Source organism: Poecilia reticulata, chromosome 4 (genome assembly GCF_904066995.2).
Source record: "Poecilia reticulata chromosome 4, P_reticulata-male-v2, whole genome shotgun sequence".
Lineage (NCBI taxonomy): Eukaryota > Metazoa > Chordata > Actinopteri > Cyprinodontiformes > Poeciliidae > Poecilia > Poecilia reticulata.
The window spans coordinates 4,861,479-4,879,870 of record NC_088833.1 but is presented as its reverse complement, the minus strand read 5'-3'; the positions used below and the strand labels follow the sequence as shown (position 1 = coordinate 4,879,870).

The 18,392-nt window shown below is 40.1% G+C and overlaps 1 protein-coding gene across 3 annotated transcripts; it reads right to left on the bottom strand.

The window, feature by feature from the left end:
- dnai3 (dynein axonemal intermediate chain 3) lies at positions 1–18,333 on the bottom strand. 3 transcript variants are annotated; one of them, XM_008406212.3, is made up of 23 exons: positions 18,225–18,333; positions 16,970–17,056; positions 16,810–16,845; positions 14,044–14,228; positions 13,688–13,792; positions 13,366–13,473; positions 13,069–13,265; positions 12,806–12,922; positions 12,459–12,655; positions 12,141–12,244; positions 10,928–11,017; positions 10,652–10,741; positions 9,355–9,471; positions 8,652–8,725; positions 8,345–8,498; positions 8,151–8,229; positions 5,846–5,955; positions 5,518–5,578; positions 5,052–5,182; positions 4,114–4,321; positions 3,397–3,488; positions 2,456–2,578; positions 1–1,367 (listed from the first exon to the last, which is right to left on the bottom strand). In XM_008406212.3, the coding sequence occupies exons 2-23, from the start codon at positions 17,028–17,030 to the stop codon at positions 1,200–1,202; spliced, it is 2,607 nt and encodes an 868-aa protein (XP_008404434.1). In that variant the 5' UTR covers positions 17,031–17,056; positions 18,225–18,333; the 3' UTR covers positions 1–1,199. The 3 variants fall into 3 exon arrangements, with proteins under 3 accessions (XP_008404434.1, XP_008404435.1, XP_017159710.1); XM_008406213.2 differs by lacking the exon at positions 1–1,367 and having other exon boundaries at positions 2,455–2,578; positions 4,100–4,321; XM_017304221.2 differs by lacking the exons at positions 1–1,367; positions 4,114–4,321 and having other exon boundaries at positions 2,455–2,578.
- Between the last annotated feature and the right edge of the window lie 59 nt (positions 18,334–18,392).

The window sequence follows — 18,392 nt, the reverse complement described above, 5'->3', positions numbered from 1 at the left end:
TACAGGTATAATATTATGACTTTATTAATATCTCAAATCACTTTACAAGCACCAAATCACACGAAAATATAAAGTCCAGTCACATAGACACATTTAAATTGAGCTACATTCCAATTAAATCCTGGTAACAATGAAATGCAGACAAATAAAATGTATAAAGTGAGTTACATGCCAAGTTTAACAGGGAGTCTACCAAGAGAAGATCAAGCTGGAAAGATTTCACCTGTCCTTTTGATTTCAGAAATCTTCCATCCATCCATTTTCTTGCACCCTTGTCCCTTAGTGGGGTCAGGAGGTGCTGCTGCCTCTCCAGCTAACATTCCGGGCGAGAGGCGGGGTCACCCTGGACAGGTCGCCAGTCTGTTGCAGGGCAACACAGAGACACACAGGACAAACAACCATGCACACACACACTCACATCTAGGGGCAACTTGGAGAGGCCAATCAACCTGACAGTCATGTTTTTGGACTGTGGGAAGAAACCAGAGTACCCGGAGAAAACCCACCATGCACAGGGAGAACATGCAAACTCCATGCAGAAAGAGCGGGGCTGGGAATCGAACCCAGAACCTTCTTGCTGCAAGGCAACAGCTCTACCAACTGCACCACTGTGCAGCCCATTTTAGAAATCACGCCGTATCATTTTGGATAAGCTGGAGGGTTTTTTACTGAATAATCTGCTTCCTTGTAACAGAGAATTTGTGGAAATTGGACTAGAAGTAACAAATGCATGAAATAACGTTTCTGCCTCACTCTGGGACAAGATGTTTCCAACTTTCACATGTTCTGGAGGTGAAGAAACGGCTTAGAAAGTTTATTTAAAAAAAATTGATTTATTTAACAGAAAAACTACACTTTAATGTTTAATTAGAAAAATCCTTAACATTGTAAAATAATCTCCAGTTAGAAATAGTTATTGAAGTTAGCTTCCAAACCAATAAACAGGTTTTTCAAAGCTTATATGAAACAAAGGCAACACAATTTGACTTAAAGCTAAAAAGAGGAAACAGTTTTACATCTGATTAAAATATGGACAGCACAAAAGAAAAACTATTTTGAAAACAACAATAAAAATACAAACTTTTACATTTAGGAGTAAGAGACAAAATCTCTATACAAACAATATCAAAAGTGGACAGAAATCAGGCAATAAACAAACAAGCCTCTGCTTTGTATATAAAAAAATATTGTGTAAATATTCATGAATGCGGGTGATGTTGGATATTCTTCCTCTCCGGCGGCTCTGCAGCCATGGGCCACATGCCCATGTCCTGTAAGAGTTCTTCCTCTAGTCTCAGGTCATCGCTGTACTCCGATAAGTCCAGACGCTGGATTTCCTTTGGAGGCGTTTCTGGTTTTTCAGGTTCCTGGAGACACGGAAAGATTTAAAATGCAGTCAATCAAGTTTATTTGCATAGCACATTTCAGCAACTATACACAGCTCTACATTAAGATTTAACCAGGTGACTCTGAACCCATATAAACACTGAATAAATGCTTAGAACTGATAAATGTGTGGATGTGCCACAACTGAACAGAAACAAAACTGGGTGGGTTATTATCATTGGACCTAAAGAGGAGCGAACTAGAATCAACACACGGCTTCAGTTATTACAGCTGGAAACCAGCGACCAGGCCGAAACCTGGGTGTAGTGATGGACTCTGACCTGAACCTTCAGAGACACATGAAGACAGTTACAAAGTCGGCCTTCCGTCTGTCACCTGAAGAATAAAATTTGATTGATTGATTCACATCTCCTCAAGCAAACCAGAGACTCCAGTCAGACAAACTACAGTTTGATTAAACCGTCCAATGTGTGGCTGGGTGTGAATGCACCCTGAGATTTCAGTTTACTGCAGAACTTTAACGTGAATTATCAAATAAAAGTCAGGTCCTCAGGTCCTAGTAGAAAACCAAACTATTCTGCTAGTACGTTTCTCTCCAAATATGCACATAATGATAAAAAAAAAAAACATCTGAAGAAGCAGTAAAGATGGAGGTTAACTCGCAGCTCTCCTTTGGTAGAGAAACATTACCTGCCTTCATTCTGCAGCTGCTATCCAGTCTGAGATGGAAACACTTAGCCCTCAATAGATTTAGCCTATATAGTTAGCAAAGAGCTTGCCAGACACTGCCTGGTAATACGTACACTATCCTCTGTGGTCAGTATCAAATAACATGAAGCATGAATTAAACATGAGGCCAGGGAAAAAGAAGAGACACTGATAAACACACAAAGAGGGCCAGGCTGCTGCCTCTTTTTTCAGAGTAAACTGACAAATGTTTTTATTTGACTTAAACACGTTTAAATGTTGCTCAAAAATGTTGCAGGACAGCAGCTTTGAATCTTACGCAACTGTAACAGCTAAAAATGTAAACCTGTCAGCAGCTTCACTTGAACAGATTTATTTCTCCATCTTTACCTTCTTTGTTCAGATTTCTAACACGTCTTACCATTTTCTGTTTCATCTTGATTTCTTCCTCCTCCTTTTTCTGTTTAGTCCAGGTTTCTTCTCTCTTTAAATAGTCCTTCAAACTCTCTGCTTCAAGATCAAAGAATCTCATCATGCTTAAGCCCTGCAAATAACCCAGAAAATCCGATTTACACATTCATACCCCTTCAATTGTTTTACATTCTTTTAAGTCGTGACCACTAACTGCCGCGCATTTTATTGGGTTTTTATGCGACAGACCAACACAAATTACAGCACAAGCTTGAAGTTAAAGAAACGATCCTGCCACACCCATGTTTCATGCTACTGTTTCGTGTTACTTTTCTTCCGCAGGTTTTTGTTTCTTAAATGTAGGTCAAAGCGTTTGAGTCAGGTCTCCAACCACAGGTTCTAATTTGACATTTCTGCTGTGTTCCCAGGATAACTTGTGTCAAACATGCCTGTTAGGAAGTCTAGAACTGTGCCATCCTCTTGTGGAGAACTGAACTGTTCAAAGCGTAGAATATTGCTTTATAACTTCTTCAGAACTGTATTCCTTGATCCTTTATGATGCTGTTTGGTCACTAATGTTCTCCGACACACCTCAGATCTTCACAGAGCAGCTGTATGGATGAGATTAAACCACACACAGGTGGACTCTGTTTCCTAATTAGAGGACTGCTCAAGCAATTGGTTGAACTTGAGTTTAATTATTGATATCAGAGCAGAAGGGGCTGAGTACGTGAGAATTTTGTTCTTCACACGACATTTTCCTTCAACTTCAAAATCATGTGGTTTTGTGTTTGTAAAAGCAAACTGTAAAAAAAAAAAAAAAAAAAAAACCATCAAATGAAAATGAATATTTTTTGCGTGGTTATGGTTAGGTAAACAATAAACGGCTTACTCAGACTTATTATTATAAATAGTTTGAACAAACAAGCCAGTCTAGCTGTGCCGCCTCACCTCCTGCCTGAAAGGAAGATAGAGGGCCTTTGGTATTTCAAAAATACGAAGAACCCCGAGATCATCTGCAACAGCCAGGAAGTGCTGCTTGCCTGGAGGCAGAGAACAATTTAAATAAGCAGCCTGCTGATTCACTGAACACAGAGCTAAACTTTGAGAAAATAAATAAAACATGTACAGGTGTAATGTGACGACAGCCGTAGAGATAGTACTGAAAAATACCTTTAAATAGTCAATTTGCAAAAGCACATGTCAACACTGGTGGGAGCTTGGGAGTGACATTCCCAGTTGTTGTGAGTGGTAGTTGAGAAACACACGAATTAGCTTTCATTTGATAATTTCTGTCATTCATGCCATCAATCATGCCATGGTATGTGCTGCTCACAGCTTTCCCCTTTCTCTCTGCTACTCTACAGCTTCTCCCTGACAGCAGAGCATCCTATGAAAGCTCAAGCGTGCACACGAGCCTGATTGACAGCTTAAAAGCCCTCCTCCTGGTTCTGATTGGTTGTTTTTGAACGGGAGCTGTGCATTTCTTCAGACAGCAACGGCAGCAAAGGGAGGAGGTGGATGAGCTTAATTGTTTCTGAGATTATCTGTCTCATATTATACTGTCATGTGTCAGTTTTAACAAATACGTAAGAAAAAAAACGTTCTTTTTTTTTTTTAAATAAAAGCTTCGTATACAAGTTTTAATACACACATGTGTTTTCTCACTTGTGAAACTGCAGGCTTTCATGCAGGTAATCTTGCTTTTGCTGATGTGAGCGTGGAGCTGCAGTGGTTCACTGCTGTTTTTTAGCATGTCCCATATCTCAACGCTGCCGTCTGCTTTTCCAATGAAGAAAACAGCCGGCCGGGACAGCGACCAGCATCCCACCGTGCACTCCTGCTCAAAGTACTGCGACGCAACCAGAGGGCCGTCCTGCATGCAGCGGTTTCAGGGAAAACAGCGAATGCAACTTTATACATTTTTACAGCAAATCTGAAGTTATTTTTTGGTAAGTTGGTCAGTTATCTGTATGCTCCAAAAGCCCTCTGTCAAACATCTAAATGATGTTTAGTTGTTTAGAGTAAAATGGCGAAACAAATTACTGTAGATGTGCAACATACAGTAAGTTAAATGAAGCTAAGGAGCAAATGTTTTACTTGTTACACAAAACTTTTCAAGGCGCTGCCACTGAGACATTAACTTTCCCTACAGTCAATCTGTAAAGCGGATGTGATCTGAAATTGTTTGTTCCTTTATTAATATCAAAGCCAAATATTGTTTTATAGCTTTAACCTCCTGTCTGCTTTGTTCCTTAACCTTTGTTTACTATTATTCTGGAGGTATTTTGAGAATTAATAACACAAATCGATTCTAGGTGATAAATGGGTGGCATCTGAAGGCAGTCAGATTTTATTTAGGGGTATCAGAGCAGAAGTGGCATGTGCTCACCACATTCTTCAGATTATAATCTCAATAAAAAACACAGAGAACTGTTCTTCTAATACAACTTTGTAACATTTCAAGAGGTGTGAATCCTTCTGCAAGGGCTCAAAATTCCCTCTCTTGTTAAATAATATAACCAATATAACCTCCTTGTATGGTTTTTGTATTTGACTCTGGGCACATAATTTATGCCCAGCGGACTTGTTTTTAGTGTAGTTACCATGACTCCCTCTTTCCAAATGGCAAAGTTCCAGCCTCCTGTTGTCAGAAGAATGTCTTTGAAGAACGGAGATCGCTGCACTGTGTTCACCAGCCAGTGATGGGTGTTGAAACACGCGAAGGGTTTGGAATCTGCACATTGTGAGAGAGAAAAGGCATGTTTTACTTGGCACAATGCTGATTGTGATTTCCAGTCTCAGTCACAATAAATGATGAAGACAAGTCAAGCTTCTGCAATCCTATGCATTTCCTGAGGGTAATTAAATTTAGCACGGCTGCCAAGGGACAAGAGTGATTTAAAAGGGATATGGGTGTCAGATTTATTGCTATAAAACTGAAAAACAGAAGTTTAACAGTTCAGTTTATTGTGATGAATGTCTTGGTTTGATAAGAAAGTGCTTACAGATGGTAAACTATATATTGTTTAAGCTCCTTTTTAAACAACCTGGAAATATGGCAGCACTCACTGTGCGGGCGCCCGGAGTCGTCGCTTTCCATTTTCCAGTCAGAGTAAATGATCTCTCCGTTCTGGCAGCGAAAATACGACACGTCATATGAGATTCGTCACAGAATAAACCAAACCTACACATACCTGACGGTTTCTTAACCATTCAAAGCCAATGTTCTGTCATCATCTTAGCTTTAAAAAAAATAAAAAATTCAGCAATTTTACTAAACACTGAAATGTAAACTGAAGGAAGTTTGGGAAGAAAAAAGATTTAGTAGAAGAAGAAAACCCCGAAAAAATGCTGTTGTGGATTTGGTTTTTAAAGTTTCGACATTTTGAAGTTTTACCTCTGTCCCGACAAAAAACTTGGTGTTGATGCTGTCCATCTCCTTCAGTTTTTCAGATGCAGGTAGCATGAGCTGGCTGTAGTCCGGAAGGACCTCTGTCCCCTTAATGTCTTGTGGGAAAACGAGGTTAAAGTGTGAATCATAATTCTACCAACTAAGAGAGACGGCTTAGCTCCTCAGAAAAACACAGGAAGAGGAGGAACAGTTTGAGTCAGTGGTTTATGCTTAATGTAAGGAAATAAAGATGCCGTCTGCATAGTACTCTCACCATTAACGACATGATGGGAAGACTAAAGGAGGGAGGATAAGGAGAGGTGTATCTGGTGAATGGGGTGCGGAAATGATGAGAGGAATGAGAAATAAAGCTGGGAAAGATGGTTCTATAAAGAAAAGGGACTAGCTAGGAGAGGATACAACCAAATGTTTTTATTAAGGAAAACAGTTATCCAAAGCAGAGAGTAAAAATAACTAACTCTGAGTAACTTTTTTAAACCACTAGCAGTGAGATTTTTGATGACCTTACTGGTCAGAAACGTCAGAGTCGCTCAAGCCAGAAAATCAGCTTGTTTTGCTCAGCAGCTGATTTCTCGGTGCATTTCTGTTGCACGTTTTCTGAATTCATTTCTCCATTTAAAAATGTGTGGAGAAAACAGTAAGACTATGTTGCACCGCAGCAGAAATCGATCCAGTGCTGCCCAAGGACAGTTTAGCTGTTCCACGGTGACCGTGAAGCCTGCTGACCATAACGCGGCGTGGAAAATCACGCAAAGTATATCTGCTGCGCTACAAATGACTGCTAAATGGCTCCACTTTCAGAAATAGCAGTGGCAGCAAAATGATGAACACTGGAGCCAACACAAAGACTTACCTTGTCAGTAAGATAGGAAATCTCCTTAAGCTGAACCAAAATATTCATCATATTCATTAAAATCTTAATTGGTGAGTGCTTGGGTTAAGTGAAAAAAAGATGACCTTGCAGCAAATTAATTCCCAGCTACCAAAGTGGTGTTTATGGAGCCGGACCTTCAGACAAAGACACGTCTCTTCTTGACCAGCATGGACACATTCAACCTTCCTCAGGCTTTCTGAGCAAGATATTACAAAGAGCTGACAGTGAGCAAGGCCAGTGCTTTGCTACCAGAAATTAGTTTATTTTGGAAGAGTGGTGGGAAACTCAAGGAAGACAGCCTCACCGTGCTCATCAATGAAATCCACTTTTCAAACCAAAACTAAACAAAATCTTTGTTAAATCTGTTAATATGTATTTTCCAGGCACATTGTGTCATTTTATAGCACAATCCATTAACTATGATTGGCTGTTATAAAATTCTATATATATCAAATATGACCTAGTTTCAATGGCTGCACAATGGCGCAGTTGGTAGAGCTGTTGCCTTGGGTTCGATTCCCGGCCCCGGTCTTTCTGCATGGAGTTTGCATGTTCTCCCTGTGCATGGTGGGTTTTCTCCGGGTACTCCGGTTTCCTCCCACAGTCCAAAAACATGACTGTCAGGTTAATTGGCCTCTCCAAATTGCCCCTAGGTGTGAGAGTGTGTGTGTGCATGGTTGTTTGTCCTGTGTGTCTCTGTGTTGCCCTGCGACAGACTGGTGACCTGTCCAGGGTGACCCCGCCTCTCGCCTGGAACGTTAGCTGGAGAGGCACCAGCAACCCTCCTGACCCCACTAAGGGACAAGGGTGAAAGAAAATGGATGGATGGACCTAGTTTCACTTTCTAATTTAAAGCTCTGTCTCTTTAAAAACTCCTGCTTTTTCTGAAGCTCCGCCTTCAGGAAGTCATCACAACATCGCTTCTCTATTAATCCTTAAACAATGTTGTGACCAGCGTTGCTCTGAGAAGTAGCTCATATAATGAACTCAGCAGATGCGCAGCAGGTAAACAGCAGGTGTTTGCTAATTACTGATGGCTAGTCTGAAGGAGCTAAGTGAGAAAGTAGCAGGGAAGGTCTACTACTCTATAACGCTGGAGCCCAGAAGCTTGAAAAATGTAGCATTGTGGAGAAGCCGCACCTCGAAGGTGTCGCTAAGTCCAACCAGGCACTTTGGATAGCTAAATGGTTGCCATAGGAGATTAAAGGATTTCTCAAAAATGCATGAAAGAATCAAAGCAACACTCCAGTTATGTTTTTGATGAAGAAAAAACATTACAACATGTCATAACGGTCAAAAAAGTCAATTTTACACAATACTGCCCCTTCAAATTGTTAAATTTGTAACATTTCTAAATTTCTATAGCAAAAGTATTAAAATTAATAGAAAAATGAAATATCCCTCCTTTGGCCCTACCTGTAGGAGCGATGACATTTTCAAAGCTGAACTTCATAGGAACATATTCTCCTTTGGTTTCAACCTTTGACAGTGAAACCTGACAAATGACACAAGATAAAAGATCCTTGATTCTGCATCATTCTATTACCTTTCATCTATATTAAAATTAGCTTAGATTCTACACATATCACAAATTCCAGAAGCTAAATTACTCTGAGCAATGGTTTCCATGTCCTGTCGAGGTGTTTGAAAGTTTCAGGGACGCTACAGGTCGTCATCTGGGTTTTATTTTCGACAGCCGGCGTGCTCTCTCCAGGCGTGTTCGTAAACACAGCTGGAAGCCTCACGTCCCAAAAACGGAGAGAGCTATGGAGCAAATTGAGGCAAAAAGGTCAGACCTGGGAACGGACGAAAACTCTAAATCAGAAGTTCAAATTCAGACACACACACTGAGTTGGTGCCTTGAGATCCTTTAAATCTGTCTTTCAAATATTTTGTGTTTTTCAAAAGATGGCCTACCAGTCAGGGGAGCAGGTGATGATCTGAACCGAGACTTTCTGCTTGTTCTCCACTGGTAAACCCAACATAGTAATCTTTTCAGGGAAAAAGTTACAAAATCAAAGGTAAACTTGGTACAAATTAAAAACAATGCAAATCAATCGCAATTATCAGAATTTCATTTGAAAAATCCCGCATCCTGTTTCTCAATTTATGCTTTCTGTTTGTCTAAAATACTAATTCCTCAAAAAGGAAACAGATGTGTTTGACGATGTGAAAAAGTTCAAGTCTATAGCATCGTAGGATGTTAATCTTCCCCCTGAGGGAACTTTGATGCTTACAACTTTTCCACCCATCTTGATGAATACAAGACGTGAAAATGATTTATGACGACCCTCTATAGAGGCGAGGAGTAGGCGCCGACAGGAAAAAAGAAACTGCAAGGCGCATGCCAACGCTTCTTTTTTTGTCATCTTGGTAGTAAGCAGTATATCCCACAGTTGACTTTGAGGATCAGTCTATAAATATCTCCATGTACTTACATAAACAATGACTCTTTAGAGTTTACATTTGGTCTATTATTTACATGAAGTATAATGCATAATGCTATATCCACACAAAAAAGAACACCCTTTTCATCAAGCGGACATCTTCTAATATTAACCGTACTCTATTTAGTTTACAACATGTCTCTCTTTCAAAGTCGCCTCTAACTTTTCTGTACCTCGAATGTTGGCGGCAGCCACTGCACATCAGTAACTGGGGCTTTGTGGCTGCTCTCTAACGCCGACACCGCACAGAATCGCACAATAGGAATATTCTCTTTGCTGTCGTTGAGGTCCTGGAGAGACAGCAAACACAAAAAGGCACTGGACAGTAAAATCTGACAAATCAATCAAATCAGGCGGATTGTATCAAAATACGCAAAAGTCCGAAGAGTTCAAATTTAATCCAAATACTTGATGAATGTTTTTTTTTTTCTTTTTGCTATGATATCAATATGTATGCAAGGGAAAACAAACCTTCCACATGCAGCCTTCATGATAAAGAAACAAGTTAAACCAAAGTGATTTATCTGGTGGCGCATTTGGTAGAGCTGTTGCCTTGCAGCAAGAAGGTTCTGGGTTCAATTCCTGGCCCCGGTCTTTCTGCGTGGAGTTTGCATGTTCTCCCTGTGCATGGTGGGTTTTCTCCAGGTACTCCGGTTTCCTCCCACAGTCCAAAAACATGACTGTCAGGTTAATTGGCTTCTCTAAATTGCCCCTAGGTGTGAGAGTGTGTGTGCATGGTTGTGTGTCCTGTGTATCTCTGTGTTGCCCTGCGACAGACTGGCGACCTGTCCAGGGTGACCCCGCCTCTTGCCCAGAACGTTGGCTGGAGAGGCAGCAGCACCTCCTGACCACACTAAGGGACAAGGGCGTAAAGAAGATGGATGGATGATTTATCTAGTAGGCCGATAACAGATCCAAACACCCAAATTAAGTCCTTTTAACCAGCACAAATGCTATTGTTTACTCTGCAAACAGCAGAGAGAAAAGTGATCTGATTTACCAGAACGTTATCTTGCATAAGGGGACAAACCAGGATGGAAGATGGGGAGTTGTGTAACAGCTGGCACTGTGCCGTGTTGACTCAAGAGAATTAAGAGCAAACAAAGATAGAGAAAGGAAGAAGGATGACAGGGGAGGAGTAAAGGAGAATAAAGCAGAGAGGAGAGGGATGGAGACAGCTGTTCCACTGTAGAGACCATAAAAACACACAAAGTAAATGTGGGGACCTAGTATATGTGTCTGTTTAAATACAGCAGCATCAGCGCAGTTGGCCAAAACTGACTGAGTCGGACACAATTCCCACTGCGGTGAAAAGTCTGCTCCAAGCCATACTACTGAAAAGCACCGCTATCAATTACTAACAAAATGTATGTAAATGAATTAAGCTTTAGAAAAGAGGAAATAAAAAAAGTAGAAAATTTTATCTCAATTTTCTGGCATTTGGCAAAGTCCATATATATTTGCACTTACAAACTTGTCTGAACTTGTTGGATCTTTTCTACTGCCGGGTTGTGTTGCCTGTATGTAGATGACATGAGCTGAGATGTCCCACAACAAAATCTGAAACATGAGTTAACGAACAAAACCAGTCAGTGGAACAAAATCACCTGAGAACATAACACTTAAATAGTATTTTATAGTGGGCTGAAGAGCAGACCTGTGTGACGAAAGAAATCATTTTGAACTTTTCAGAGTACAAGAGACAGGAAAGGTGGTACAGGAAAAATAAAAAAATAAAAAAATCACCTGGCCATTTAAACAGCCGCCAACAATAATATTTGGATTGGAGGGGGAGAACTGGAATGCAAGAATGTCGTCTGGGCATTCAAGGAGAAACTGCAAATAAAAAATAAAAAAGAGAGAAAATCAAAAAGAAAATGTAGTACATACAAAACATAAACAGAAACCTATGTGCAGTACATTGTTGCAAAAGTATTCATATACTTTTAATTTCTCCACATTCTGTCACATTACAGTTTAAAAGGTCAATGTACTTCACGATTTGCCCAACGATGTAGGATATGCAGAGATCCAAAGCTTAGAATGTGTTAACAGGAATCCACAACTTTGGCCTTTATGGAAGAGGAGCCTGAAAATAGCCAGACAACAGAAGTCCTGTACGCAATTTGCCACATTCCAAGTAGGGAACATAGCAAACCTTCTGGTTGTCTGGTCGGATGAGATAAAAATGATACTTTTTGGAATATTTTTCTTCATCAGGGACGGGGAATGTGGTCAGAGTCTACGGAAGGATTGATGAAGCTAAACACGGGGCGATCCTGGAAGAAAACCTGCTGCAAAAGTCTTAAGACTTACCCCCAGAGCTACAACTGAACAGCTTAAATAACAGCAGATTCATGTATTAGAACGACCTAGTCAAAGCCCAGACCAGAATCTAATTGGGAACCTGTGGGAAAGGCTGGAAATTAAATCATTCAGTGTTTTTTGAGCTTGAGCAGTTTTCTAGAGAAGAATATGTAACGGTTCTAAGCTCCTGATGAGAAAAGCTGCAGGAACGATAAAGGAGTACGAACACTTTTGCAAGGCAGATTCAGACATCATATGAGTTTTTATTCACTGCAGTCTTCCGTCTTGTCTGTTAATGCAAGGTTCGTCTTACAATACAACAATCCATTAGCATCAACTGCATTTCATCAGATATGCGTATAAAGTTCCACACACCCCCACTTTAGCCAATGAAGCAACGGGTCACTCAAGCTCCAGGGAAGATTTACATCACGCAGAAGTGGTATTACATTACTTTAGCTGCTCAGATTTATTGACTGGGAGCATATGCTCAAATCAATAGGCGCTCTCAAATTTTCCTACAGCAAACAATGGTCCTGAATGACAAAGTGCATTTCATTCCAGCTGTTTCTCCTAAAAGCTTTTCTCCAAGAGATGTGCAAGAGATTTCTTTACTTGTGTGTTGGAGGGTTTTCTTGTTTGCTTGTCACACCTGGGGATTAGAGGGGTCGGAGAAGCTGTAGAAGACAATGAGAGGAGGACTGGAGGTCTCTGCAAGCTCCCCGTGTCTTTTTGTCAGGGCCACAGCAACCACACCTGCAGCACACACACACACACACACACGCACACACACACACACACACACACACACACACACACACACACACACACACACACACACACACACACACACACACACACAAATAATTATGTTTTCAACTATCAACATAAGTAAAGCTCATCTCTGCATTACTCTTCTGTTCTCGATGGGAAAACAAAAGCTTAACTGCTTTAAAATGTTGCACTTTACCATTTATTGTCGGGTGCCAGTTGAGGCAACTAATTGTTTTGTTTTTAGCGAACTTCTGATCTGTGAAGACCTGATGGAGCACCAGAGTATCGGACACCTGCCCCGACCAGTCACAGGTTTCAACCCCGGTGGCCAGAGCCTTCCAGTCATCCAGAAACACGTTTCTGATCTCTTCCTGCTGCAGGGCAAACAACATCCTAAAACCAAACAGCAACACGGCCGACTGTGATAGCAGGAAACCTTATGCAAAGTCACTGTAATGGGTGTGAGTTTTAGATTTTCTCAAATCTAGTTGGTTGAGTCTGATTGGATGGGAAAACAACCAATCAAAAACCTTTTTTTTTCACCTGGGAACCTGTCTCTCACAAAAATCTCTCAGGTTCAGTTCTTTAAGAATCTTTTCTCTTTCCTTGGTGCTGAACTCTCTTGGTTCATACTGAGTGAAGGTGTCCTTTGGAACCATCCTGCAAGGCAAAACAATGTTAATAAGAAATATGTACGTCGTTGTTCCAGGCAGACTTCTTTCAATCTGTTTCCGACTCAAAGGCCAGAACTTTTCAGTCTTTTCCTGCTGATTACATGTTTTAAGCACAAAGGTTCATCATTATACCTCATTGTCTGGCAACTGTTGGTCTGCAGCGTGGGAACAGCCTGCACTGCGCAATCACTCATCAGTTTCTTGATCTTGAATTTACTGTCTTCATAAGAAGTGCACTCCAAGTGACCGTCCTTTGACTCTGCACAGTCGCGGTCTGAAAAACAGACTTCTGACTGAGCTTCCCGGTCCACTCTTAATTTCAGCCTCAGCTGATGAGGACAAGAAGACAAAATGAATAGAACAACAGCAGCAGATGTATTTTCACTTAACTTTACTCTGCATATGTGTTTTTTTATTATTGTGGCATGCCTTTTCTCTCGTCTCCTTGATAGGTTCTTCTATTTCCTTCTCGCTACCAAGAGAAATCCAAAGTTTTGGTCTTCTTTCGGACTCAAGCAGCTCTTCAGCCTCTGGGGTCTGGATGACAGAGACAGAAGAAGATTGGGTTATGGAGTTGAACATAAATGTTTTATAAAACAATTAAAGCTGAAGCTCTTAAGAGTTTCATGCTAAATTACACAATACGCCAAAAATATATCACATATGAAACATCTTTGTTATAGAACGGAAAACATGGACGTTTTTGATCATGTTTTGTGAAACTAATAACATAATAAAACTGAAGTCTCACTTTCAGGATTCGTTCCTTGGTTTCTGGTGTCAGAACCAAGTAGAAGCACTGGCCGTAAGTGAGGTTTGAATCAAAAACCAACAACATCTCTTCCTCTGGGTAATCCTGTTGAGAACAATGACACCAAGTTCACACTAAGACATGCAAAGACATCTATGAAATATAGGAGTTACACTCTAAACATGAAAAAGAAATTCACGCCTGATGAGACTGCGAGACTGCGAGTAATGTGCTGAAAGGGATTCTGGGAAAATATGAGTGAGCTTCGACCTTTTGCTCACACTGTCCTTGTTTTATGACCCATGTGTTGTCGTAGCAGCTCAGCTTATTTGTCTATTTGTCTGGATGAATCTTACAAGAACGGCGTGCTTCACTGGGCTGAAATCAGAAATGGCAGCTCTCGTCTTCATGTCGTCTATGATGTCGTCTCTCTTGAGCAGTTTGAAGGGGCGCTTCTCTGAGACGTCTTCATCAATACGGCAGTTGAAGAGCTCCTGGGTGGCCGACGTCAGGACCAGGGGGAAGATGTCGTCAGGGTGATCTTGAGGAGAAAATTCAGAATCAGTTTTTTTTTTATCTTATTCTCTTGAAAGTTTGTTGGTCACAAACCTGTAATACAATTGAAAACAATCCAAGTGAGAGGAATGAAACTAAATTGATGTGCAAGAGGAACATGAAGATTTTCTTTCATCTTAAAGTGTGTAAACAGAGCATATCTAAAATTCAGATTCATTTTCACAAAGATAAATATTTCAAAAATGTAATTCCTGTGCCTTATTTTTTGTATTGATATTGAAAACACACACTCATATGATCTCTTGGTTCAGATTACATGAAATGAGTTAAACTGGGATTACAATGTAGAGGGCTGGAGTTTCCTTTTTCTTTTTCTTGTGCATTCACCAAAAGTTGTGTTCTGTGGAAACAATGTGCAGAATGGTGTGAACCTGGCCTACACACTTTTCCAAAATGAGCCATTGTCTGGAGAAAGCGAGAGCAGTTTCCTGATCTGCTAATTCCAAAAAAGTGCAAAACAAAACCCAAAAGAATGAGATCTGTTTCTTCGTTTTCTTCACACGTTGAGGAAGTCTTTCCTCCACAGAAATCAGAATCACCCACATACAAGTCAGTCCTAAAAAAGACACCAGGGCTCTGTTTTCATCTGTTAAGTGGTGATGACGGTCAACTTTGAAATGTCATACAAAGAAGATTCAGCTCCAAAAACCTGGACACCTGCAGTAAAGAAGAACAAACTGACTTTTTCAGAGCATGTCAGTTCATCTGTCTTGTGGATCCTTACCAAGTCAGAGCAACATGACAGATAAGTCAGAAATTAAAAGCAAATAAAGCTTTTGTTCTCATGGTGTAAAATACACAGAGGAACATTTTTCCCTCACGTTTCATATCAAACACACATTTCATGCACCTGCCCCTCCTCAAACATCACAGGCAAGCAACAACCATTGTAATTAGCTGACTTATCCAGCTATTGCTGCTAAACACTGTCACCTGTAATAATACTGTCACTTTACATTAACATACTGCTGAATGACTACTGGAAGACATTTTTAGCTGTTGTGACTGTCTTAGTTTACACTTTAGACGTTTTTACTCCTCCATATCTCAGCTGTGTCTCAGGCCAGGGAACACAAGAGTAAACAGGACTCTGCATAATAACAGTTTTCCTCCTCCTTGCGATCTCTGTCTTCAAAGTCTTTCCACAAGGTTGCCGAGAGGACGGGGGGAATGCTCAAGTAAAGCTGGAGTTACCACTTCCCAGCTGGGCGTGTCAGCCTTTTCCACTCACACCACTTAGGCTTCGTGCCAAATCATTGTAGTGGAAACTCACACCCCTCATTTCACAAAGATATGTGACAGCCATGGCATTTGTGTTCACAGAGAATGTTTGTTTAGGAGGGAAAAAAAACTGAGTATGATGTACAATGTTACTTTTCCCCCCAGAGTACAATTAAATTGCATTTGTTGTCTGCTGCTGAAAATGATTCTAAATTAGGTCTTTCTTTTCTTGCTTAATTCACCAAAGGCTTGCCAGCACATCAATCTATATGTTTCTCTGCAATCATAACACGATTTTAAGCATTTCTATTGGTTTTAAGTGACCTAGAGTGTGCTGGAAATGTATTATTACTAATGACATTTTCTTAAACTTTGTCAGATTACAATCGTTAACTGCATTATTGGGATTTTATGGGACACAACTTGAAAATCATAGTTCATAATTGTGAAGTGGTAGGAACAGAATGCAACAAATTATAAACTGTGGCTTCTTTCTACATTTATTCTATTGTTAATTCTTTTGTAGCTTTATTTTATTCCAGGATTTTTCCATCCATCCTTCCAATCGACTCCGACCTTCGTCTCTGTTGCTGCTGAGAAAAAGGATGATGGTAGCAGAAGATAAAGTTCAAGGGCTTTGGTTGCTTGGTGTAAACAAAATAAGGCCTGTATCATAGTTGATCAGAGGATATTTTTTATATTTCACAACTAAAAGTTAGAGCATGTAAGATTAACCACTGACTTTTGGGTTAAAAGTCAGTGGTTTTAGGTTAAGTGGAAAGGTAAAGTTAAGGCTTGGCTAAGTCCCTGAGGAATGTGTGAAAGTCTCTTCCTGAGAAAGAGATGGAATTTGGTAAAAACTGATTCTAAGGAAAAACAGAAATGGATAAAAATGAAATATAACATAATAATAAAAACAGTTAATGATTCATTTAGGTAAATAAAAAGCTTGATTTCAAGGATGAACGCAAGTTTTAAATAAAAGGGACCCAATGCTGAGCATGTCCAGAGGCTACGCAATAGTACGCACATCACATTGTAGATTGTGTGAGGCCTCAAGGCACATCAAATTATCTTAAATGAACTGGAAAAATGGAAAAACAAAAACCTCTCAAGGGTGTTCTGCCTGAATTCCAAAGAAAAGCCACACTATCAGCTGTGTCAAGAGACCGATTGTTTAATAAAAATAAAAGATAACAAATGTTTTGTGAGTTTAATATGAAGTATGTTTTCCAAACTTCAATACAGACGTAATGAAATTGCATCTGGCTTTTTAGTTTGTTTCTTTTGCTGCAAAAATAACAACCGTACCAAAGTTCTCTTACCTGAACTTGCACGTGTAGAAGTCCGACTGCTCCTGCCTAAAATGGAAATAATTCCTTCCATTAGAGATTTTAAAAGAGTAAACATACATATAGTCATATTAAAACAAAAATACATAATGCCTTCTGATTGAATATAATCATTATCTAATTAAACTCTCACCTTTCCCTTTGCCTTTCCCTCTTCCTCTACTTGGTGATCTTTTCTTTGCCTTGGGACCCATTTTTCTTATTTGGATCAACACGTTCACTGAGGATAAAGTGACATTGATCAAAAAGAGGCAGAGACTCAATCAACCATTTTAAAAATCACTGTTTGTAACTGGAACTAGACTTCAGTCAGCGGGATTATGAACAAAAACAGTGCATTTGCTGACATCTTGTGGAGAAAACATGAATTACAATGAATTTAAGTTTCTCAGGGTCAATTAAATCATCCATCCATTTTCTTGCACCCTTTTTCCCTCAGTGGGGTCGGGAGGGGTGCTGGTGCCCATCTCCAGCCAACGTTTCGGGCGAGAGGCGGGGTACACCCTGGACAGGTCGCCAGTCTGTCACAGGGCAACACAGAGACACACAGGACAAACAACCATGCACACACACTCACACCTAGGGGCAATTTGGAGAGGCCAATTAACCTGACAGTCATGTTTTTGGACTGTGGGAGGAAACCGGAGTACCTGGAGAAAACCCACCATGCACAGGGAGAACATGCAAACGAACATGCAAACTCCATGCAGAAAGACCCCAGGCCGGGAATCAAACCCAGAACCTTCTTGCTGCAAGGCAACAGCTCTACCAACTGCGCCACTGTGCAGCCTCAATTAAATCAATGTATGAATAAAGTACATCAACTTTTAAGGTTTATTGGTTAGAAAATTATAGTGTACTAAAATAAATATTTTCAAACAGGCAATAAATTAATACATGTTCTTTCTGTAATAAGAAATAATAGTTAAACAAGGAGTCAGAGTCATTTTAATACCAAACTTGAAAAGTTAGGTATTAAAATGCAAGTCAGTGGCCTATAGTTTTACAACCAGGATAAAGATTTTATTAATTTATTAATAAAATGAACACCAATTCATTTTGTGTTTAAAATGAACACCAATTAATTACTTTGATATTACTTTTAATAAATACGGAATTAAAGCTGCTTTTTGCTAACAAACATTTGCTAACAAACATTTGCAACCAAACAAAAGCACATCGTTTGAGACAAAGTATTAAACAGTTTTGCTCACCAGGGTACTACAGTAGCAATTGACCTCAGGTTTTGAAGACATACCGTGCGGTTTGTTTTGGCCCCTCAAAACTGCCGTAACCTACCTTGAATACATTATCTTTAGCTGCTGCTGCTACGGTGATAAAAAATACATAGATTAAGACCAGATTACATACAAATAAATAGCTCTTACCGGTAGTTTAAGCCATATATTGAACTCCTTTTTCGCTGAAAGTAACTGCTCGTCAGTTGTGGACTGTTTGGTTGCCAAGGGTTACAAAAGAGGGCGGAGAAACTCATTGACAGAGTACTGCACAAGCCAATCAAGTCCCAGCTTGACAGTGACGTCAAAACAATGTTA